The 25106-nt window shown below is 42.8% G+C and overlaps 1 protein-coding gene across 1 annotated transcript; it reads left to right on the top strand.

The window, feature by feature from the left end:
• Window positions 1-319: 319 nt before the first annotated feature.
• LOC108711581 (peptidyl-prolyl cis-trans isomerase) lies at window positions 320-19408 on the top strand. Its single transcript, XM_018253460.2, has 5 exons — window positions 320-1102; window positions 14813-14843; window positions 18211-18299; window positions 18432-18604; window positions 18989-19408. The coding sequence occupies exons 1-5, from the start codon at window positions 1034-1036 to the stop codon at window positions 19137-19139; spliced, it is 513 nt and encodes a 170-aa protein (XP_018108949.1). The 5' UTR covers window positions 320-1033; the 3' UTR covers window positions 19140-19408.
• The last annotated feature ends 5698 nt before the right edge of the window (window positions 19409-25106 follow it).

The raw sequence follows: 25106 nt of genomic DNA, 5'->3' as shown, positions 1-25106 counted from the left end.
GCCTTATCTATGAATAAAATAACTTGAATAAATCGGATTGTGAAAAAACCTGATAAAATTAAGTGAAAACCCAGATTGTGTCATTTTTTCTGAGTTTTTTCCGAAATTGCTAGATTTTTTCTGGGGGATTTGCCCAAAAACCCTGAATTTATTAGATTATTGGACTAAACCCAGTGCAAATGACATCTTCAAATTGGAATAGGGACATCTCCCATTGACGGGTTTGAGATGGTGAATTTTCGGATTCTGGCCTTTTGCAGCATATAATAAATTGTGAAAAATGTTAGGTTTTTTTCCCCATGAAAAAAGGTGTTTGCCCCAAAAAACCCGACCATATAAATTTGAGGTTTAGTAAATAACCCCCTGAATCTCATCTGCCACTTAACCTCCCAGATTGCCAGTTTGTCAAGATCCTGCATGGAATTAATTGGGCTGCCTACACCAAACTCCAATATATTACTTACATTGCCATCTTCTAAGTCCATTAAGGACACATTTATATCACTGTTCTTTTTTTTTTTTAATTTCAGCCAGACTAGCGCCTGGGGACACATAGCACTGTTATGAGCGGTAAGCTCGGCAGTGCCCGACCATGGGAAAGGCCTCATAGCAAGCAGCTCTATTTCAATTGTTATTTTTGGGTTTGCGTTGGACTTTGAGGGGCCTAACAGTAGCCGAGGTCATTTGTAATGAGTAATTTGCTTGATTCCATCAGGAGAACAATAAATGTTTCCCAGCTAGGAGATGTTACTGAAATAGCATTGTGTTCATTGCACATGTGCTCCCCCCACATTAATCACATAGCATTTGGTGCTACCCACAGCATATCCTAGAGGATTATAAAAGGAATATACTCAGCTGGGATCAAATATTCTTGGTTCCAGTGCTTTGGCGAGGCTGCTGAGTCTTATCTGCTATCCCCGGTGATTGACAGCTTGTGCAGGGGGAAGCCTAGGTATAGATATATATAAAGCAGGGACTTCGACCATCCCCAGTACAGCGTCCCCCTCACTCCTCAAGCTCCAGCCTCGCCATGGAGAACAAACGCGTGTTTTTCGATATATCTGCAAATGATATTCCTCTTGGTCGGATAGTGATGGAGGTAAGGATATCCCACAAACATGTACCAATGGGCTGGGAATCAGACAGGTTTCTAAAGGGAATGTTATGCTTTAAACAAAAAAAAAAAATATTGGCTTGAACCAATGTAAAAGTTTAGAGGTGAAATCACCCCCTTTTGTTGCGTCGTACAGAGAGCTCTTATTGGCTAATTTGTGTAGTGAGAGGTTTGACAAGGAAATGCATAGCGGATACGATATTCAAGTGGTGGTACACCTTTGATTTAACTTTTAGTATTTTATAGAATGGCTGGTTCTAAGCAACTTCTCCATTGGTTTTCATTATTTTATTTTTTTTTATAGTTTTATAGAACAGGTATGGGATCCGTTATTTGTAAATCCGTTATCCAGAAGGCTCCGAATTACAGAAAGGACGTAACCCATAGACTCCATTTCAAATAATTCAATTGTTTTTCCAAATAATTTCATTTTTCTCTGTAATAATAAAACAGTAGCTTGCACTTGATCCCAACTAAGATATAATTAATCCTTATTGGAAGCAAAACCAGCCTATTGGGTTCATTTTATGTTTACGTGATGTTCTAGTAGACCTATGGTATGAAAATCCAAATTACAGAAAGATATATTATCCATAAAGCCCCAGGTCCCAAGCATTCTGGATAACAGGTTTCATACCTGTATTACTATAGTATTACTCAAAGGAATAACCCTTTTAATATTCCATAAGGGCTGTGAAAGCCAAAGCCCTTGGCAATCCAGAAGCCATAAGGGGTTGCTCACATTGGCATTAACTTTCAGTAGGAACTAGAGAGGAATATGCTGAGACAATTTGCAATTGGTCTTCATTTTTTCTTTGGGATTTCTTTAATTATTGAGCTCTTTGTTCAGGAGCTCGAGTTCAGAATTTCAGCAGCTGTGTGGTTACTAGGGTCCAAATTACCCTAGCAATTTGGCAGTGGTTTGATTGAGAAACTAGAATATGAATAGGAGAGCCCTAAATAGAAAGATAAGTAATAAAATAGAACAATAAGTATACACTTGTAGCCTCACAGGACAATTGTGTTTTAGCTGGTGACCCCCTTTAAAAGCTGGAATGAGTCAGAAGAAGGCAAATAATTAAAAAATTCTGAGCATTCTATAACATAATAAACATTAAAGGGTGGTTCACTTAAGTTAACTTAGTTCTAAGCAAATTTTCAATTGGTCTTCATTTTTTTTATTGTTTTTTAATCATTTGCCTTCTTCTGACTCTTTCCAGCTTTCAAACAGGGGTCATCTTAAAAACAAATGCTCTGTAAGGCTACAAATGTATTGTTACTGCTACTTTTTATTACTCATCTTTCTTTGCAGGTCTTTCCTATTCATATTCCAGTCTCTTATTCAAATCAATTCATGGTTGCTAGGGTAATTTGGACATTAGCAACCAGATTGATGAAATTGCAAACTGGAGAGCTGCTGAATAAAAAGCTCAAAAACCACAAATAATAAAACATGAAAACCAATTGCAAATTATCTCAGAATATCACTCTCTACATCATACTAAAGGTTAATTGATAGATGAACAACCCCTTTAAGTCAAAGGTGTACATCGCATCCTGTCTCTATCTCTTATTTGGAATACAGGCCAAGGTTGGCTACCTTTACTTTGGGCTATTTATTTCAGATTGTTTTTGTTATAAGAACAACGGCCAATCTAATCTCCCCAACTGAGGCTGTAATAGTTCTGTAATGTTCACGTCAATCTGGAACCTTTCAGAAGACGATGGGTACACTCAGATGCACTAGGGTTTCTGGTGTTTAACGGCGCCCATTCGGGGGCCCCGGGCTTTCTGCTGCGGAACCACAGAGGAAGAGTGCGTTTAGATAACAAAAAGTCAGTAATGATGTACCGATAAGGCAAAAAGCGTAATCAATCAGGCATAAGGGTCTAGGCAGGCGGCAGGAATCAAGGTCGGGAAACAGGCAGGAGTCAAAAACCAGAGTAGTCAAAAAGACGCTTGAGCAGGAACAGTAAAACTGAAGCCAGCTTGGGCACTGCAAGAATGGAGAACTGGCTATTTAAAGATAATTTGGCGCCAAAGATTCAAATCTCACACCTCGTGATGACGTCATGGCGCTCATCGTCGACAATGAGAGAGCGATACCAGCGTCACTTTAAGTCAGCACTGGCCACGCCTACGCCCACTCCTGCAGGAAGATACGCGCCGGGAGGTAAGAAATTCAGGAGATCTCCCGGCGCGACTTACAAGTTCAATACAATGTCCAGCCTTTGTTTTAAGTGTTGCTCCCAGAATGAGGGCCACTTCTTGGGGAAGAAAATGTCTGTAATAATCATTAGATAAACTAGAAGTGTCCAACCTTTTACCCTCCAGCTCTTGCAGAACTGCAGTGTGCTGGGGAACCAGATAAGATGTGGTGAGAACATGATGTCTTTTAGGAACCACTTTGGGAGGCACGTGGATGTCAAAGTCCAAGTCCCATGATTCCCAATATGATAGTTGATGATGTCACAGTCATAGTAGTTAAAATGGAAAAAAAGCACCAAGTCCCCTGTTCTCACTTCTACAGACTCACTTATATGGAGCGCTCACCTCCCCAAATCACACTTTTGTAGTGCCAGGTGCTGTACTGTGAAACCCACTCCTGTCACCAGGTCAAATCAATATCCAGAAAAATGCCAGCAGCCCTTGATAAAGGGCCTGGTAGGCTTTGAAACGTTGCCTTCTTGCATATGGGCTTAAAGGGGAAGGAAACCTAGTTGGCGCAAAAACCCTACCTCCCTCCCGTGTGTTGCTCACCCTCCCTCCTCCCCCCTGGCCTACCCGTCCCGCTGGGCAAATGCCCGTAACTTGTTACTTACCCTTCTGCGCAGGTCCAGTCCAGGGAGTTCACAGACGACATCTTCTTCCACTCGATCTTCTTCCTGCTTTGAACGGCGTTTTGGCGCATGCGCAGTAGGAGCATTTCGCCGGTATGGATCTACTGCGCATGCGCCAAAATTCACGTAGATCGTACCGGCGAAATGCTCCTACTGCGCATGCGCCAAAACGCCGTTCAAAGCAGGAAGAAGATCGTGTGGAAGAAGATGTCGGCGGTGAACTCCCTGGACTGGACCTGCGCAGAAGGGTAAGTAACAAGTTAGGGGCATTTGCCCAGCGGGACGGGTAGGCCAGGGGGGAGGAGGGAGGGTGGGCAACACACGGGAGGGGGGGGTTTTGCGCCAACGAGGTTTCCTTCCCCTTTAATAAATTTTCATCTTTGAACACTACTGCAACCAGACTCAGTGTGCTGCTGGCATTTTTCTGTCTCTTCCCTGTTCTTACTTCAGCCCAACCAGCAGAGATCCTCATGGTCATCCAACAGCTTGCATGAGGGCAGAGCTCAGGCTAATGTTGTGCTATGCAGAGAGCGCAGAGCCGATGATGTGACAAATCCAGGGCCACAGTCCAGTTCTGGAGTGAAGCTAACAGGATAAATGCCTCACTTCTTCATGCAAGTGTTTGGGTGGAATATTTCAGATGAGTGGCCAGCTGATTAAACAAAAGACTCCAAATCTCATTAATCCCGCTGAGTCGTGCTGGAGCCTGTTCTATCTCCAGTTTAGGCATTAACGTTCCTGTCCCCAAGTGCACATGCTCCTTTCATGGGCCCGTCACCTGCCCTGACCCATGTGCCAGTTTGGGAGGCACTTGTACTCCATATTAATAAGAGGAAATGAGTAGATTGATGAGTAGGGAACTTGTTTCCTTTCTATATATAAATACACAGAGGCATCACATAGCACCAGGTTTACTCCAGCTCAGCATTTGGGCATCTCCCTTGTGGTGCTTATGGGGGAAACTCATTTAAACCAGAGGGCAACACACAGCACATGACAACCAATCAGCAATTAGCTTTTATCAGTGTCAATGCTAGTAAAGTGGTAATTACAAGATATTGCCCCCCACTAAGAATTGTGGAAACCTTTTGTTAAAGCAGTTTAATTACACCTTCCACTTTTGGTGAGGCCTGAACACCCCAAGCACTTCACCTGCAATTGAAATTACCAGTCATTTTGCTCTATGCCAAAACGCCATGCTAGATCAAGGGTCTAAACACTCTTGTTTTTACCTCTTTATTCCTCTCTTTCCTTTTTATCTGTAATGCCTGAGAAATACATGACAGCACCCTGCAAAGAGGAGCCAGCCCTGGTGTCCCAGACAGAGCCACAAATGGCCGTGCAGGGGCTAATGTTTCATATTTCAAATAGTCCATTGCATATTTCAGTTCAAGGAATGCAGGGGGGTGGATGGATTCCAGACACCTGTAATCTCTGCTTTTGCCTTTGTAGCTGCCGCCTCGGTTAGGGATACTGTGGGAGATAATCGCTCAGATGCTTAGACGGTACCTTGTTGTTTCTAAAAAGCAATCGCGTCTGTTGCCCTGCGAAAGGGAATTGGATCCTATCTCTGGGTGCATTCATGCCTTCTCTCTAAACTTCACTCACATGCATGTCAACATCTAACGCTCCTAAGCTTGCCTCTGTGATCTAATGTATCATAATCCATCACGCGAAGGAGTAAATGCCCCAAACTTTTTATTTACCCCTCGGTGCAGATTCAGACAATGTAAAAACAGTACTAATGTCTCTGTACAACTGTCACCCTCTACTCCTGACTTGTCTATAATGTAAGTGCTGTGCAACTGTCACCCTGTACTTCTGACTTGTCTATAATGTAATAAGTACTGTACAACTGTCACCCTGTACTCCTGACTTGTCTGTAATGTAAGTACTGTGCAACTTTGCAACTGTCACCCTGTACTCCTGACTTGTCTATAATGTAAGTACTGTACAACTGTCACCCTGTACTCCTGACTTGTCTATAATGTAACAAGTACTGTACAACTGTCACCCTGTACTCCTGACTTGTCTATAATGTAAGTACTGTACAACTGCCACCTTGTACTCCTGACTTGTCTATAATGTAAGTACTGTACAACTGTCACCCTGTACTCCTGACTTGTCTATAATGTAACAAGTACTGTACAACTGGCACCCTGTACTCCTGACTTGTCTGTAATGTAAGTACTGTACAACTGTCACCCTGTACTCCTGACTTGTCTATAATGTAAGTACTGTACAACTGTCACCCTGTACTCCTGACTTGTCTATAATGTAACAAGTACTGTACAACTGGCACCCTGTACTCCTGACTTGTCTATAATGTAACAAGTACTGTACAACTGGCACCCTGTGCTCCTGACTTGTCTATAATGTAACAAGTACTGTACAACTGTCACCCTGTACTCCTGACTTCTCTATAATGTAAGTACTGTACAACTGTCACCCTGTACTCCTGACTTGTCTATAATGTAAGTACTGTACAACTGTCACCCTGTACTCCTGACTTGTCTATAATGTAACAAGTACTGTACAACTGGCACCCTGTGCTCCTGACTTGTCTGTAATGTAAGTACTGTACAACTGGCACCCTGTACTCCTGACTTGTCTATAATGTAAGTACTGTACAACTGTCACCCTGTACTCCTGACTTGTCTATAATGTAAGTACTGTACAACTGTCACCCTGTACTCCTGACTTGTCTATAATGTAACAAGTACTGTACAACTGTCACCCTGTACTCCTGACTTGTCTATAATGTAAGTACTGTACAACTGTCACCCTGTACTCCTGACTTGTCTATAATGTAACAAGTACTGTACAACTGGCACCCTGTACTCCTGACTTGTCTGTAAATAATGTAGACAAGTACTGTACAACTGGCACCCTGTACTCCTGACTGTCCTGTAATGTAAGTACTGTACAACTGTCGCCCTGTACTCTGATTGTCTATAACTTAACAAGTACTGTACAACTGTCGTAACCCCGCTGTACTCCTGACTTCTCTATACATCGTAAGTACTGTAGAACATGATCACGCAGCTGTACTCCTGACTTCTCTATAATGTAAGTACTGTACAACTGTCACCCTGTACTCCTGACTTGTCTATAATGTAAGTACTGTACAACTGTCACCCTGTACTCCTGACTTGTCTATAATGTAACAAGTACTGTACAACTGGCACCCTGCACTCCTGACTTGTCTATAATGTAAGTACTGTACAACTGTCACCCTGTACTCCTGACTTGTCTATAATGTAAGTACTGTACAACTGTCACCCTGTACTCCTGACTTGTCTATAATGTAACAAGTACTGTACAACTGGCACCCTGTACTCCTGACTTGTCTGTAATGTAAGTACTGTACAACTGGCACCCTGTACTCCTGACTTGTCTATAATGTAAGTACTGTACAACTGGCACCCTGTACTCCTGACTTGTCTGTAATGTAAGTACTGTACAACTGGCACCCTGTACTCCTGACTTGTCTATAATGTAAGTACTGTGCAACTGTCACCCTGTACTCCTGACTTGTCTGTAATGTAAGTACTGTACAACTGGCACCCTGCACTCCTGACTTGTCTATAATGTAAGTACTGTGCAACTGTCACCCTGTACTCCTGACTTGTCTATAATGTAAGTACTTATATACTTAAATTGATTGCGCAAGGTGTCTCTCCAATTTGAAATGGCCTAATTGGAGGTGTCCACATATACTTTTCAAAATTTCAACAAAACCAGATGGGACTTATCCTCCAATAGTATGGGCCCAATTATTTGCAAAATACACACATAATCGTATTAAGGAGTAAAGATAAAAGGCAATATTTATTTAACTACCATGCCACAGATACTTAAAACCATTTAAAATAAATAAAAAACAGCGCTGCGCTGGGTTCAGGGATCCCTTTAACCCCAAATAACCACTTATAAAGAGGACTCCTCTATGTAGGATTTGGTGGAAATTTGATTATGTCTAGGTGGCTCAACAGCCAGTATTCCAATCAAGCGTTAGTAGATACACATGTAAATCCAATTGTTCATGTGAGGGAACAAAAGTGCATCCTTATAATTCACATCCGCAAAATATTGCAGAGAAGAAAATCCTGGTTATATAACACTGAATAGCGTGCTGCAGCTTAGTGAAGGTTACTATCTCCCGCGGGTACAATAGTCCCCGTGATGGTTTGCGGTGCAAAGCCAGTATATCAGGTTTAATGTCTTTGCGGGTAACTGGATTTGCCAATGTCTACTGTCCCATCCATATATTTACAGCCGCCTATTGCTCTCAGTGGCCAGCTGAGAGGTTGCGGCTTCGTGATACTGCGATCACTGACAGTCACCGTATTGTGCCAGCCCAGGTGTAACAGTTATCCCGGCTATCACCAGACCCGAAAATAAAGGTATACAGACCACGTGTCTTTGAGAGTTTTTCACCCGATAAAAATAGGGGAGCAGGGTATCCCAAACGACTCAGTGTCAGCACAGCGCTGACACTGAGTCGTTTGGGATACCCTGCTCCCCTATTTTGGGAACTTAAGTGCGCAGACAGAAGATCTCCTGCCAGTTGATGGAACGCGGAAATTATCGGGTGAAAAACTCTCAAAGACACGTGGTCTGTATACCTTTATTTTCGGGTCTGGTGATAGCCGGGATAACTGTTACACCTGGGCTGGCACAATACGGTGACTGTCAGTGATCGCAGTATCACGAAGCCGCAACCTCTCAGCTGGCCACTGAGAGCAATAGGCGGCTGTAAATATATGGATGGGACAGTAGACATTGGCAAATCCAGTTACCCGCAAAGACATTAAACCTGATATACTGGCTTTGCACCGCAAACCATCACGGGGACTATTGTACCCGCGGGAGATAGTAACCTTCACTAAGCTGCAGCACGCTATTCAGTGTTATATAACCAGGATTTTCTTCTCTGCAATATTTTGCGGATGTGAATTATAAGGATGCACTTTCGTTCCCTCACATGAACAATTGGATTTACATGTGTATCTACTAACGCTTGATTGGAATACTGGCTGTTGAGCCACCTAGACATAATCAAATTTCCACCAAATCCTACATAGAGGAGTCCTCTTTATAAGTGGTTATTTGGGGTTAAAGGGATCCCTGAACCCAGCGCAGCGCTGTTTTTTATTTATTTTAAATGGTTTTAAGTATCTGTGGCATGGTAGTTAAATAAATATTGCCTTTTATCTTTACTCCTTAATACGATTATGTGTGTATTTTGCAAATAATTGGGCCCATACTATTGGAGGATAAGTCCCATCTGGTTTTGTTGAAATATAATGTAAGTACTGTACAACTGGCACCCTGTTCTCCTGTTGTGTGGGGACAGATCAGGCGTGAGGATTATTTGAGATTTACACCAGAGGTTGGAGCTTGCATCTGATACTGGGCCTGTTCTAACACGGAATCTTTCACAATCCCGGCCCACAAGTATCCCTAACAAGGCTATTATTTAACTGCCAAAATGTGCCCTTATTAGGGCTCTTACACATGAGCGTTTTTACCTGCGTTCCCCTGCGTTCCGTTTTTCGGCGTTCAGCCGCAGGGGAGCGCAGGAATAGACGCATTTAATTATTTCAAATGGGGCTGTACTCACACAGGCGCATGTAGGCGCCGAACGCAGGAAAAATGCAGCATGTTGCGTCTCAACCTGCGTTCGGAGCCTACATGCGCCTGTGTGAGTACAGCCCCATTTGAAATAATTAAATGCATCTATTCCTGCGCTCCCCTGCGGCTGAACGCCGAAAAACGGAACGCAGGGGAGCGCAGGTAAAAACGCTCATGTGTAAGAGCCCTTATCATTATTCACACGCCATACATAAAACACGTGTCTGAGAGTATCTGCAACAGGGTGTGCTTGGGGGGGGCAGACATGTAGAAGGACCAGAAGGACCCTGATTGATCAGCAATTTCAGTTTATGTTTTTGAAGAAGATTATTATGAGGAGCTAAAATGATTTTGCTGCAGAGCCCATGAATTTCAGACTGGCCTTACTGTATAATTGTCTTCCAACACAAGTGTCACAATGTTAGTGACATGCAGTTTGCTTCTAAGAACTACTTGCTGATTGGTTGCTATGGGTTATTATTTGGAACCAGACATCTCCAGTTGTATGAATTTACTCATAGTATGTGCCTGTAAGGGTGCAGCACTCTCACAGTAACATCTCTCATGGTGCCCCCCGTGTTCAGCCTCTGGTAATCTCTGGTAATCTCACCCAATCTCACCCAACTGTTCCAGTAGAAGAACCCACCTGCCAGCGGGCTGACTGCCAAATTATTCTCACAGGGGGATAAAAATTCCTCCCTGACCCTTAACTGACAAGTGGATCCATCTGGGATTAATCTAGAATAACTGCACTAAATAATCAGAACTAAAAATGCATTTTCTTACTAGAAAGGCATCCAACTATTTTTAATATCCAGCCAGTCCCCGGTGAATGGCTACTCTATCCCGATGTTTAGGCCTAACACAAACATACACATGGTATATTACCTTTGATCACTCTCCACCAGTCCTTCCCCAGCTCCAACACCAACGCTGAATGAACAGGTAATTGCTTTTACTTATAATCACCAGTGCAGTAACACATAGCAACCAATCAGCAATTAGATTTGATCAGTCTATTGGAGATAGAAAAGGGAAAGCAAATCTCGGTTTGATTGGCATAGGTTGCAGGTGAACATTGGGAGGTTCCAGCGTTTGCAAAAAAGTACAAATAGCACATCAGGGAATGAGATAAGAAATTCTTACTCAAATAACCCAACTTAGCCACAGATTCCCAAACAGTGGGTTTGCGCTTCTTATGGGGCAGTAAAGGAAGATATAGTAAGATCCTCCAAAAGTCAAAACAATGCAAGGTTATTTATAAGGACATAAGCCTAATGCATTTTGTGCCTGTTGGGGCACTTATAGGCTACTGGGCAACCCCTACACATATCTATTATGGGGGTTGTGACGAATCAGGCACGAAACGCCTTAGGCTTATGTCCTACTTAACGACTTTGCTTTCTAATTGTTTTTTGTTTTGACTTTTGGGGGATCTCACTATATTTTTCCTTTTCGGTTGCACCCTCAGACTGGGGTGGACAGTGACATCTCCTCCTTAACTCCACTCTATATACTGTATAAACTATTGGACATATTTCAGGTGGTGCCACCCCCTTTTACTCCTCTAGTGGAATTTATACACGGTCCGTTTTTCATAGTTCTTCTTTTGGAGATCCAAGGCAGTGGTTCATTTGCGGTTGTGGCTATTCCTATAGAGAGAGAGAGAGAGAGAGAGAGAGAGAGAGAGAGAGAGAGAGAGAGAGAGAGAGAGAGAGGCAGAACTAAACATGGCGATTCACCTAACATTTAGATTGCAAGCTCTATTGAGCAGGGACCTGTTAACTTTATTTAGCATTAGCATTTGTATGTTTGATGTACATGGATTTCTTTTGTCTGGACCTATGGAATCTGTTGGTGCTTTATAAATAACCAATTCAAATAATATTAATGGATCTGTTTTTGGGGCAGTTTTCCTGTTTTTACTGGCAATATGGTTTATCTTTCTCTCTTGTGTTGGATGAGATTTGAAAGGGTCTGGCACAGCTGTCTGTTTTTCCAGGGCTGGATGGAACTTGTGGAGTCACATGAGTGCACTATATATCTGTCACCGGCAGATAGGCACAAAACATCCGATTTTGGCTCCTGGGGCCGTCCATTGGAATATGAGGGGCTTCTTTGTATAAAACAGGTTTTTTTTTTTCTAGCCTGTGGTCCTTCAGCTGTTCCAGTAACAGCTGGTAGATGTAGCTGAACAACAGCTGGCGACTGCAGTTTGGACAAGCCTGGTTTAAAGTTTCAGTGGTTAAATCGAATTACTAGATGCCGTCTCTCACAGCCACAGTCCTTTCCCAGAAGGCAGTCCCAGAACATCTTTACCCCCTGCCTTCTGTATACAGCTGCTAGTGTGTGGGGCTTCTCTCAGCGTGGGACCTGTACAGTTGCCATTGCTTGTACCCCCTGTGTGTGTGCCCTAATGAGTAATGTGGTGCCAGGCTGTGAGCTGCAGTGTGTGAGTTCTGTAGTGAGGAAGCTCCTGTGCGTGGGAGCAGATTGCAGAACCATGGATGCAGCTTCATTGTTAATGACAGTGGCATACCAATAGCCTCCTCTCACACAGTCATATACATAATATATCACTATGGATACCCCCCTCCGCTGGCACTAATTTAGGTGTTGGTTACACTCTTGATAAGGAGTCTGGATAGTGAAACAAGAGATTGTTATATCGTAAGGAAGCTGCAGAATCGGATCAGAGTGCAATTAGGCACCGTGCGTCTCGTTCTGTCATTACCATATCAAGTAGATGCGCAATTATTCCTCCTGCAGCAGGTGGTATCACAGGGGGGATGATGAATTCATGCTCTGCTGAATCATATGGTAGTCAGGTGCTGGAGGAGGGAAATCACATGCAAAATAGTAATAAGGCACTCAGGGCATTGAGAGAGCCAGGTGGCACAGGAATCCAGGCAGATAAATGAATTAATGCCATGCAGACTGGCAGGAGCTGAGACAGAGAGCTGGAAGCGGAATGGGGAGACAGCATCAGAAACAATAGAATCATGAACAGAAAAGTTCTTAGACTTTGCCATATTGCCCTTCTCCAGTAAATATGGGCAGTATTTATAGAATTTACTGATAGAAAAAGCAGGGTGATAATGGGAGGGGTAATAAAGGGAAGGAATGCTGCAGTAAGGGAAAAAAAGAACAGAGAAAAAGAGAAAATAAGGAGCTGAGAGGGGAAAAATTGCTGCATGGAAGATTATGATGGTATAAGGAACTGAGAGGGGGGAAGCACTGCAGTAAAAACGCTAAAGAGGGTGTAAGGAGCTAAACAGGTGGGGCACTGCAGTAAGGAAGCTATACAGGGAATACTGAGCTGAGTGCTGGACACTGCAGAAAGGAAGATACAGAGGGTATAAGGACTACGTGGGGGCACTGCAGTAAAGAAGTTATAGAGGCAATAAGGAGCTGAGCAAGAGGGCACTGTAAAGAGAATAAGGAGCAAAGCAGGTGGGGCACTGCAGTAAAGAAGCTATAGAGGAAATATGGAGCTGAGTAACTGGGGCATTGCAGAAAGGGAGCTACAGAGGGAATAAGGAGCTAAGTGGAGGGGTCACTGCAGTAATGACACTATAGAGAGAATACGGAGCTGTGTGGGAGGACACTGCAATATGGAAGCTATAGAGGGAATAAGGAGCTGAATGGGGGCACCATAGCAAGAAATATAGAGAGGGTATTTGGAGCTGAACAGGTGGGGCACTGCAGTAATGAGGCTATAGAGGGAATAAGGAGCTGAATGGCGAGGAAGACTGCAGTAAAGATGCAATAGATGGAGTAGGTGCTACAGCAAGCAAGATACAAATAGAATAAGGAGCTGAGTAGGGGACACTGCAGTAAGGAAGTCATAAAGAGAATAAGGAGCTGAGTGTGTGGGGGGACTACAGCAAGGAAGATACAGAGGGAATAAGGAGCTGAGCAGGTGGGGCATTGCAGTTAGGAAATTATAGATCTGAGAACAGTTTGGGTACTAAACAGACAACTTGTAAAAAATCCCACTATCCAGCAGTACTGAGAGAGAGCAGAGCACACAGTCAAAGGGGCAGCTACTACTGCATCAATAGAGGTCACTGGCAATAGATTTTCCTGTCTGATCTATCCAACCAGATTTGGAATGTTATCATTTTTATAATGCACCTACTATTGTACAAGAAGTCAGTGTATATAAAAAAACACTACATGGGTATGTAATAAAAAAAAACACCAAGTTTTCCCAGATGCAATAACCTATAGCAACCAAACTGCAGGTTCTATTTACTGGTCACCTTTTTAAAAACAAACATTCGATTCATTGCTATGGGTTACTGCACCTGGGCAAACTTATGCATTTTATTACATATGGGGGATGTCTTATTCACTAAAGGAATTACTAAACCCACTTAGGGCTGTATATGCCCCCCCCCCCTCCCCAACAGCAACAACCCTGTACCATTAAATGCTACCCAAGGAATCGTTGCTCAACAGGGTCAGAAGCAGGTCTGGACTGAAGGTCAAAATAAGTCCTGGCTTTCCAAATACACAAAGGCCCAAACAGCCCCCACCAACCCAATAAATAGTGACTGTCTATGGCATTGTACAGCAGCCCCTGTGGCATTTGCCAGAATCCAAATATTGCCAGTCTGGGCCTAGTTAGAAGCCATTATGCTTGGCCATTTTACTTCAGTCTGGTCGCTTGTGAATGGCAGAAGAACAATCAAGAATGTTTATGGCACCATGGCTGGCCACCATATTGGCCTAACACAAGGGTAACTCTCCCTAGTATGACTGACAGTTTTTCATGAGCTAATAGAGACAGCTTGTATCAGCTACTCAGTCACAACAGCCACTGTCTTCCCAAGGGATGCTCCTAACTTCAATCAGTAAACCCATGTAAGGACTGAATGTTAAGGTGTATCCTATATGCATAATCGGATATAATGAAGAAGTCTGGTTTACTTACATACATACATGACCAATTGCAGCATTGCAGTTGCCGATAGCAAATTATCAGACCATTGCTTCTATTTCCTAACTTTGGATAGCTGAGCTTGTACAGTTGAGCACCCCAAAAATGTTTACTTGGGGGACCCAATTGTAGAGTTTGCGCAACACTGTACTAAGAGGCAGTGGGGGGGGGGGTAAAGCAATGAGTTGTTTGGAGCAGGAGAAAGCAGAAGCGTTGTCACAGTGGAAGTGGATTATGTACTCATTGTGTCCCCATTCTCTGTTCTTATTTCAGCTCCGGTTTGATGTGGTGCCCAAGACTGCAGGTATGGAGAGGCTCCAGTTCACTGGCAGTGGTGTATTCCTACCCAAAAAGTAGCATTTCCATTCTACTCACTGTGTATCCCCTCTGCCTCATCACATCTCCCTTCCCTACCATTCTTACATACATTTCATTTCATCTCCTCAACTGACACCTCGAACAGCAACAATATGGCTTATTCCAAGTAACTTGGCCTTCATTTTTCTTTTTGATTCTTTGCCCTCTTCTTGTTTTGACTCTTCCAGCTTCAAAAAGGGATCACTGACTACAAATGCTACAAATTAATTATTATTGCTAGTAGGTATTACACATCTTTGTATTGGGGCCCTCTCCTATTCATAGTCCAGACTCTTATTCAAATCAATACATGGTTGCTAGGGTCATTTGGACCCTAGCAACCAGATTGCTGAAATAACAAACTGGAGAGCTGCTGAATAAAAAGCAAAAAAACTCAAAAACCTTAAATAATAAAAAATGAAAACCAATGGCAAATTGTATCAGAATATCACTCTCTTCATCATCCTAAAAGTTAATGTAAAGGTGAACAACCCCTTTAAAAGCCTCACTGATACCACTGTGTCTCCAATTTTTGACACCTTGACATAACACTAGCAGTACAATTACGTACAAAAATGTGACACAACTATGCAATGTGTGTGCCCTATCTGGCATGTGTGTCCCCCTATTAAAGGAGAAGGAAAGGCATTTTCTACTTGGGGGTGCCAAAAGTTAGGCACCCCAAGTGATTGTATCTACTTACCTGACACCCCAGGCTGGTGCTCCTATCAGCAGAAAATGGCACCGGCCTGGGGTTCTTCCAGCGAGCACCACATAGCGATCCTCTTCCAGCTTTCTTCTCGCAGGTATGCATGCACAGTAGAGTGAAAACCTGAACTTTAACGAAGAAGTCGGCTATTTCATTCTACTGAGCATGCATCTGCCCCAGGAAATTTGAAGAAAAAAGAAGCAGGAAGAGGATCGTGCCGTGGTAGTCGCTGTACTAACCCCGGTGCAGTTTTCTCCTGATAGGAGCACCAGCCTGAGGTGTCAGGTAATGAGATACAATCACTTGGGGGTGCCTAACTTTTGGCACCCCAAGTAAAAACACCTTTCCTTCTCCTTTAAAGCTGAGCCCGACTCCAAGTCTCTGTTAGGTGAGCAGGGTACAGCACAGTGTAAATACAATCTGGTTATTGTGCCAGATGGATGGGCATCACTAGTGTAATATAGTGGTACAGATGGAGTACAAGTTCTATATATGCACAGATCCTTGGGAAAGCCTTAAGCTGGCCATAGATGTTGAGATTTTTAAAAGATCAGATCCTGATCGTGAGACCACGATCTTCTCAGAACGATCGTACAATCGTACGTATTTACCAACAACTAAAAAGACCAATTTTCCAGGAAAACAAAGGGGATCTGCCTGCTTGACCCTGCAAACATAGATAGATTGCACTGGGACCGACAAAGATTTTTTGACCTGGCCGATCAATTTCCTGACAGATGTCGGCCGAAAAATCGTAAGATGTACGATTCGAAGGATTGGTCGGGCTTCCCTAAAATTGGTCGTTCGGCAAGAAGAATCATCGCGTCTATGGGAAGCTTTACACATCAAAGCCAGCTTTGATGTTTTACAGCCCAGGCTGATTGGTGTCCCTTTTGCATCCCAAATTATCTTGACCCCCCATGCAATTAAGCTATTTATGATGCACAGTGAATGGTCATCTGTGTAGATTCCTTATCACAGTATCCTTCATGTCCTTTCTTTAGTCCTTCTTGTCCTGTATATTATTTATAGCCAGACATATTTCCTATATCACATGCCTTGTCAGACGGACTATAACATCATATAGAGAAATGACACACACACACTCCCTATACCATGTCCTGTGTCAGCCATTGAGAATTTGCTTGGCCTTCTGTACTACTACAGTGTGAGCTCTGGTTCCTCTATTATAGAGACACAGGAAAGAAATCATTAGGTGGACCCCCCACATTCTCAGCTTGCTCATATACTGAAACCTTCAGGGTGGATCGATCTTTGCAAGTGTAGCATTAAATTCTTTTCTTGTATTGTTGGTCTCGCTGATTGTTGCTTTACAACACTGATATTTATTGGTCCTAAGAGAACTTGTTTTTGTCTTTTTTTTGTTCCTTCCTGTTTCCTTTTTCTTATATCACAGTTAAACCACATGTAATTATTTTATATTTCCTCTCAAAGGAAATACATTGAGAATAGTAATGAAGCAGGGACTTTCAGGGGGGGGGGGTAATATATAATTATATCATTTTACTTTATTATTGCAATTAGTGAATAAACATTCAATACTGCTACCAGTGAGAGCAATAACTTTTATTTTGTAATCTTATTCTAAGCAAGCTTTCAGTTGGTGTCCATTGTTTACTTTGTATATTTTTTTATATACCGTACAGGTTTGGGACCTGTTATCCATGATACTTGTGACCTTTCCGTAATTTGGATCTCCATACCTTCAGGGGCAAATTTACTAAGCGCCGAAAATTTGCCAGCGACGGCTACGCAGGCAGCGCAACACTTTCGAAAATTCGATCAGACAACGCTACTTCACTAAAATGCGAAGTTTCGTCCAGGGTGCCGAACGGTGGCGAAGTTGCGCTAGCGTTAATTTGACATGCGCTAGTGTTGGCTAATTTGCATACAGCGGGAAGTTAAAGTACAATGGACGTATATGTTGCAGCAAATACATTACACTACACAAGCCCAGGGAACCTTAATAAAATAAAATAAAGTTATTATATTGCCCTACACATGAGCCAAGTGTATAGTTTATGTGTCATATATTAGGAAATATAGGGGGGAAGCCAGTTACCCCAAAAAATGTTATGCTCTTTTGCAGCCTATCACCCTGAAAAAAGGAAAAGACGCCAGCGTTTTATAGGAATTTTTCAACTTAATTTTGAGGAAGTCCTATCTACTCTATTGCACTTCGCCTGATTTGAGGTGGCGAAGGTAAGTCTGGCGCAAGAGGTAACGTTCAATAAAATCCGCATCTTATTTGCGCAGTTATGTCCATTCGCCAGAGCGCAACTTCACCTAGCAATTGAGTGCGAATGAGCGCCAGTGTCAGTCTCCTTCGCTAGCGAAGTTACGCCTGTGCCCATTAGTGAATCGGCGAAGTACTGAAATGACGTCACGCTGGTGAATTTTCTCCGACGTTAGTCACTTCGCCCTTTAGTAAATTTGCCCCTAAGTCTACTAGAAAATCATGTAACAATAAAGGATAAGTAAACCTTAAAAATAAGTGAATGTAAAATTGATGAGGGTGCTATGCTAAGCACTTTTGCAATGTACATTCTTTCTACTTATTCTACTTATCCATTTTTTCTCCTAGAGAACTTCCTTAAGCTTTGCACAGGGGAGTGTGGCTATGGCTACAAAGGCTGCACTTTCCACCGCATCATCCCCAGCTTCATGTGCCAGGTAAGAGGATGTAGCTACTTCTGGGACAAACTCACATCAATCATGGGGCATGTTCAGTACTGTAGTGAGGCTGTCTCACTGACTGTCACTGAATGACTGTCATATCTCAATATTGTCATTACCTCTCCCTAGGGAGGTGACTTCACAAATCACAATGGTACTGGGGGCAAGTCCATCTATGATGGCAAATTTGAGGATGAAAACTTTATTCTGAAACACAATACCCCTGGTGTTCTCTCTATGGCCAATGCCGGGCCAAACTGCAATGGCTCCCAGTTCTTCATCTCAACCATCAAAGCTGAATGGTGAGTGGCAGTTTCTTAATGCAGGAATAAAGGGAGCCTGGCTAGTTGATATTTGGTTTGGGTGGCAAAGGGAGGCAAATGATAACTATAAGACCTGGGGTATAAATGTTGTTTTAACTACTAAGGTGCATTCATGGAGAATAGTGGTGCCCAAAACCAACTTGATAAAAAAAATAAAATGGTGGGAACATCTTGCTTTGGCCATAGTTGAGGGTTCCTCTATTCATTCCAGTCGAAATGTTGACAGAGTTGTGCTGTGCCTGTGAGTGCTGTGCCAGTCAGAAGACGTTGAATGCCATAGGCCTAGATGATTAAACATTGTTCTACACTGATGCTCCAACTCTCTGCACTTTTGAATGTTTTGCCCTTTCTCCCCTCTGTCAGGCTGAATGGAAAGCACGTGGTGTTTGGTCATGTAGTTGAGGGGATGGAAGTTGTCAAGAAGATGGAAAGTTATGGATCAAACAGTGGGAAAACCAGCAAGAAGATACTTATCTCTGACTGTGGGATCCTTCAAGATTCACCCTCTGTATGACCCTGTTTAAAGACACAACCCATGCTGGTTTGGACTTTTGACAGATACTACGACGTGCAACTACACATGTGTGACAGTAACGCTTGACCAGATTCCTGAAGCTGGGTGCCCTCCTGTACTACTTCTATCCACCAATAGTAATATCCTTCTCCTCTGTCCCACCCATTGCTTGACATATTGGGGCAAATTCACTAAGATTCGTAGTCCGCTTCGCTGCACTTTGCCAGGCGTATTTTCGCCAGCGCTACGCAAATTCACTAAAATCCGAAGTTGCGCTCAGGGGAAGCGTAAGGTTGCGAAGTTGAGCTAGCGTTAAATTGCCAAGCAAAGCGAAGTTACACTAGCGATGCTTAATTTGCATACATAGCCAAATTGAAGTTACAATGGAGGTATATGAAGCATCACTACACAAGCCTGGGAAAACTTCAAAACAGCAAATAAAATTTTTATTTTGCCCTACACATGTGCCCACTGTATAGTTAAGGTGCCATGAGTTAGGAAATGTAGGGGGAAAGGAGGGGAGCCCCAATTTTTTCGATCTTTTTCAGCCCATCACCCATAAAAAAGCAATCCCTATCTACTCTATTGCACTTCGCCTGGTCTGAGATGGCGAAGGAAGTCTGGCATAAAAGGTAGCGTTCAGAAAAAAGCGCACTTTTAGTGAATTTGCGTAGCTACGTCCGTTGCGCAAATTCGCCAGGCGTAAGGGTGCGAAGTAACACTAGCGAATTTATGCCAGCATCCGTTAGTGAATCGGCGAATTAACGAAAATGCGCTACGCTAGTGAATTAACGCTATCGTTTTTAGTGAATTTGCCCCATTGTCTCCTAATGCAACTACTTTGGTTGTGCCTTTCAATATATTTGGCCCCCACCACAAGAAGACTTATTCTGTTAGTATAATAAAGAGCAATTGCAAAGATGAACTTAAATATTCCAAATATACAAACTGGGAAATCTACAGGTCCTGGGTTTGAGGATGGCTTCCTTTCTTTACATTGATTTTATGCTTTTCCTAGACCTCTCTCTCTGTAGTCTCTTTTCTTTACTCTCTATGGCATTGTTTACACCTTCAGCAACAGCTGGGAATTGGAAGCAGCTTAATACTTTACAACTGATTTGCAGGCAAAGTATATGTACGGTGAATTGTGGTTTTAGCTGGACAGAGGTTACAACAATGTTCTTGTAAATGAGTCAATGTCATAAAAATCATTACAAACAACCCTACCCATAAGCTGGGTGTCCTTAGCCACTTGCCTGCGGCAGAATATACATTGCATGGTGCTGGCATATTCATGAATGCCTCTGTGTGTGTGTGTGTTGTGTCTCACTGCATATATGTGTGTGTGTTGTGTGTGTGTGTGTGTCAGGGAATGTATATGTGTTTGTGTGTGTATGTGTGTTCTGTAACTACAAAAAGTATGCAGTAGAGGGAGCTGTAAACACAAAAATCAGGTCCATTGAATCAATTACCAAGCCTAGATGTATTCCAATCTGGCATTTTTCGAAATTCCATTACGGAGTGCATTTTGGGAGGGAAGATAAGGACAAACCAAATTATCGCTTGTTTAAAGCCAAGCGACTTTGCCAATTGAATACTTGTAAGAGAGCGTCGTGGAGTGTAGCTGCAATCGGAAAAATCCTGTAAAATTAGGGGGAAAGGGAATTGTTCTACAAACTCAGAGCAGTTCTGTTAAGAGAAAACTGACGTCAACCAGATGGGATAAAAATCAGCGAGTCACATAACAAATGTCAGTTTGTAGCACCACATGGTGCCAGCGTACATAGGATTTCATTTGAAAGACCAGGAGCTCCACTGCCTGTTCTAAACTAGAGACTGCAGTACTGAGCTAGAGACAAACACTGTGTATCTGTCATAGGCATAAGTCATAGGGATAAGTCATAGGCAAAAGCTGGTAATAAGAGTCAGTGAGACAGCCTGTATTTTCACTGAGAGAGAGAGCTCACACAACCAATGAGACAGCCTGTATTTTCACTGTGAGAGAGAGCCCACAACCAGTGAGACAGTCTGTATCTTCACAGAGAGAGCGCACAACCAGTGAGACAGTCTGTATCTACACGGAGCGAGTGCACAACCAGTGAGACAGTCTGTATCTTCACTTAGAGAACTCACAACCAGTGAGTCAGTCTGTATCTTCACAGAGAGAGCGCGCACAACCAGTGAGACAGTCTGTATCTACACGGAGAGAGCGCACAACCAGTGAGACAGTCTGTATCTTCACTTAAAGAACTCACAACCAATGAAACATCCTGTATATTAATTGAGAGAGCTTACAACCAATGAGACAACCTGTATCTTGACTAAGAGAAAGCTCACAACCAGTAAGACAGCCTATATCTTCATTGAGAGAGAGAGATCACTACCAGCGAGACAACCTGTATTTACAGTGAAAGGTGATAGTCAGTGGTATAACCTGTATCTACAGTGAGAGGTCCTAGCTAGTGAGACAGCCTGTAATTACAGTGAGAGGACACAACTAGTGAGACAACCTGTATCTACAGTGAGAGGTGATAGTGAGATCACAGTTAGTAAGACAGCTTGTATCCACAGTAGGGGTCCCCAAGCTTTTTTATCCAAGAGAAACATTCAAATGTAAAAAGAGTTGAAAACAAAAACTATGCAAACAGTTCCAGGGTGCTGCTAAATATGGGATGTGATTGGCTGTTTGGTAGCCCCTATGTGAACTGGCAGCCTACGGGAGGCTCTGTTTGGCAGTACACCTGGTTTTTATACAACCAAAACTTGTCTCCAAACCAGGAATTAAAAAAGAATCACCTGCTTTGAGGTCACTGGGAGCAACATCCAAGGGGTTGGTGAGCAACATGTTACTCATGAGCTACTGGTTGGTGATAACTAATCTACAATGAGATAGGGCATAGTAAGTGAAACAGCAATTCTGAAAATGCAAGTCCATGGAGTGAACACGTTGCAGTAGTCAATGTGGGAAATAATGAGGCTGAATATAGGTTTTGGTTGTTGTCACAGCTGCTCCTGCATGAGGCAAGTAAGCGGCGAGTTACCAGGGGCGGCTAAAAACCACCTCTTGTAACTTTAGGAGCTGAATTTCTGTTTTTTTAACCAGAAATTCTCTGCTAGTACAGCAAGCGCAATAGCATTCTCTGCATTAGCGATGTGGACCTGCCCCACGCTAATGTTTTAAGCGCATAGGTGAAGAGGTGTGCGCATCGGAGCTGCTGCCTCTAAATTAGAAAAGGGGAAAGCACACTCTGTATGAAAAATTCAAAGTTTTATTAAGTCAAACATTATTACATAGTCAGGATATTTAGCCCTACGTGTTTTGACCATAAACGGTCTTCCTCAGGGGCACACAATATCAGAAATAAAAAAGGCAGGCTTCAGGCAGCAGGAGCCCCAGAAACGGTGCTGGTTGTTGCTAAGCTCTCTCATGAATGTGTCCAAAATGTCTAGGGGGAGTGGGTAGTCAATGATGTCAAAAGCTGCCAAGAGATCTCAAAGGATGAGTATTGAATAAGTGACCTTCAGAAACTGCCAGATGACCTTCAGAAACTGCCAGGTGATGGTCCTTGGTCATGAAGGGGTTAAGACTCGGTGGCCTCCAGTTTGCTGTGGGTCAAGAATGAAGTTGTAAAATGCTGGACCTTCTGATATTTCGGGGGGAAAAAGAAGTAGAGAAACTGGCCAACAGTTGGTAGGAGACCTGGGTTTTGGAGGATGGGGTTTATCACTGCTTGTTTGAATTAGGATTCAAAAGTAGCACAAAAAAGTGAAAGGTTAATTAGGTGAGTAAGTGCAGGGCTTAGTTTATCAGAAATTGGGCAAAGGAGGTGAGAAGGTAAGTGGTCAAGGGAGCAAGAATGTACCTGTGTTAATGGACACTAAGTTCTGTACTGATATACTATTATAATCATGAAGGGGTGACATTGCATTGTATTGTATTGCACATCACCCACCTATCAGGCTGCTCAGAGTAAGGACTCCTGCAGAACATTATAGTGAGTCACTAGTCACTGAGTCATAAGGGTCAGGTGAGACTGCAGCGTTTTGTGTGGTCTCTGCAGTCAGCGAAACGGATTCTTATTTGTACGTGGGTGTAGTACGTATGTCGATATGTAGGTGCCAAGCTATCGGTTACACACATGTAGCACACTTATATCTTTGTCTAATGGAAGCAGAGATGACTGTGTCATTTTCTGCTTCTTTGTGATTTTGTCGGCAGATTCTGCTTTGTATGAAATTTCCATTGTCTATACCTGACCCTTCCTCATCACCGGTGACTGTGCCACAAGAAACAAGCCGGTGTGTAGTTTGGCGACTGTGGTCTGATATTGTTGGGGATTGTGCCTCCTAGGGCCCACCAGAGAATCTGATATTGGGGCCCCTTCTCACAGCAAATAGGATTTATATAGGGCTATGGTGGAAATAAGAAAAGGCTGAAGGCATTTGTCATTGGCTGGGGCCCACTAGGAGTTCCCTGGAAACAGTGTCGGACTGGGGTGTCTGGGGTGCACTGAGCTTAAAACTGGTGGGAAATGGTGCAAGAAGACCAGGAACACCCCCCTAATTTTACTCAATGGCTATAGAGAGAGATACATTAACATTATATTAGTGCACTGTAGTTGTTCCTCTGTACTGGGCCAATTTAGTAGGACTTTAGAATATAGTGGCTCGGGAGATTAGTCACTTCTTCTTCAGGCGACTTATCTCCCCGAACTGTCTTCCCGCCGGACAGAATGTAGCGGGATTGCACTCGGAGCGATTCGTTCTCCGCTCACCCGAAATTGCCTCATGAGGCGACTAATCTCCCGAAATAGCAGCATGTGTCTCTGTCGTAATGCATTTGGAGAAAAAGTCACTATAAGGAAAAATGCCTATTGACTAATGCATTAAGACCAAAAAAAAGTTGCCATAAAAAACGCCCATTGACTTTAATGCATTTGGAGAGAGTGCCAATGTGGTCTTTCCTTGATTCCTGACAAGAACAATTTTGTTGTGTCTGATCACTGGTTGGCTAAAGCTTTGTTGGAATTTATGGCACATCCTTCTAGTATAAAAATTGATTCACTCTCTAGCAGATTTTGGGATGTATATTGGGTGGATAATCATCCTTTATTAGGAATCTCCTCTAAATGGTCAGGATTTCTTCAACATTGTGCATCTCCCTCTGATCTCGTTCAGTCTATATATGATTATAACAATATGATTCTCTGAGAGCTGGAGAGTTCAGCAGTTTAAACTTGTTCATCTGGGCTATAGGCAAAAGTATGCAAAAGATAAGTCCTCCAGACTATATATAGTAAAAAATCCAACCCGGTGCACTCTAGACCTGCTGGCAACCGCCCGAGTGCTGGCTAGAAAGGTTAATACATAGTAAATCAAAGAAACCGCACTCCTAGGACTTGTTCAGTGAAAAAGTCCTAGGAGTGCGGTTTCTTTGATTTAATATATATATATATATATATATATATATATATATATATATATATATATATATTTGCGAAATTTCTTGCAAATTTTTCAGCAAAGCGTAACAGTACAGATTAGTTTATCGCTAGTGGCAGGGAGCGTGTGCATGTGCTGTATTTATCCGGCTGAAGCTTCTCTCTGCACATTTGGATAAAAACACACCAGATTCTTTACTATTGAAAGGCATTCTGAGCTGAAAGCACCAATTAGACTTCCATGAGAAAGCTTGACAACAGGCCTCTTGTTTGTACGGTAATGAGAGCGGAATAAGAATGTGATTATGAAGGTAAGGTAACTGTATACAGAGATATGTAACAGAGCCATGACAACATTCACACAGACGGAGAAACACAAAGACGTGTCAGTGCAAAGAGATGTGAGACAGCTATTATCCTTTATAATTCTCACACTCGTCTGCAGCTCACAATATCTGTATTATCCTACCACTACATATTTCTCTTTCCAGGAAATAATCTCATTATCAGACTTCTATACTAACCT

The sequence above is a fragment of the Xenopus laevis genome, chromosome 3L (assembly GCF_017654675.1).
Source record: "Xenopus laevis strain J_2021 chromosome 3L, Xenopus_laevis_v10.1, whole genome shotgun sequence".
Classification (NCBI taxonomy): Eukaryota; Metazoa; Chordata; class Amphibia; order Anura; family Pipidae; genus Xenopus; species Xenopus laevis.
The sequence above is the reverse complement of the archived record's forward strand: the minus strand, read 5'-3'. Positions and strand labels throughout refer to the sequence as shown.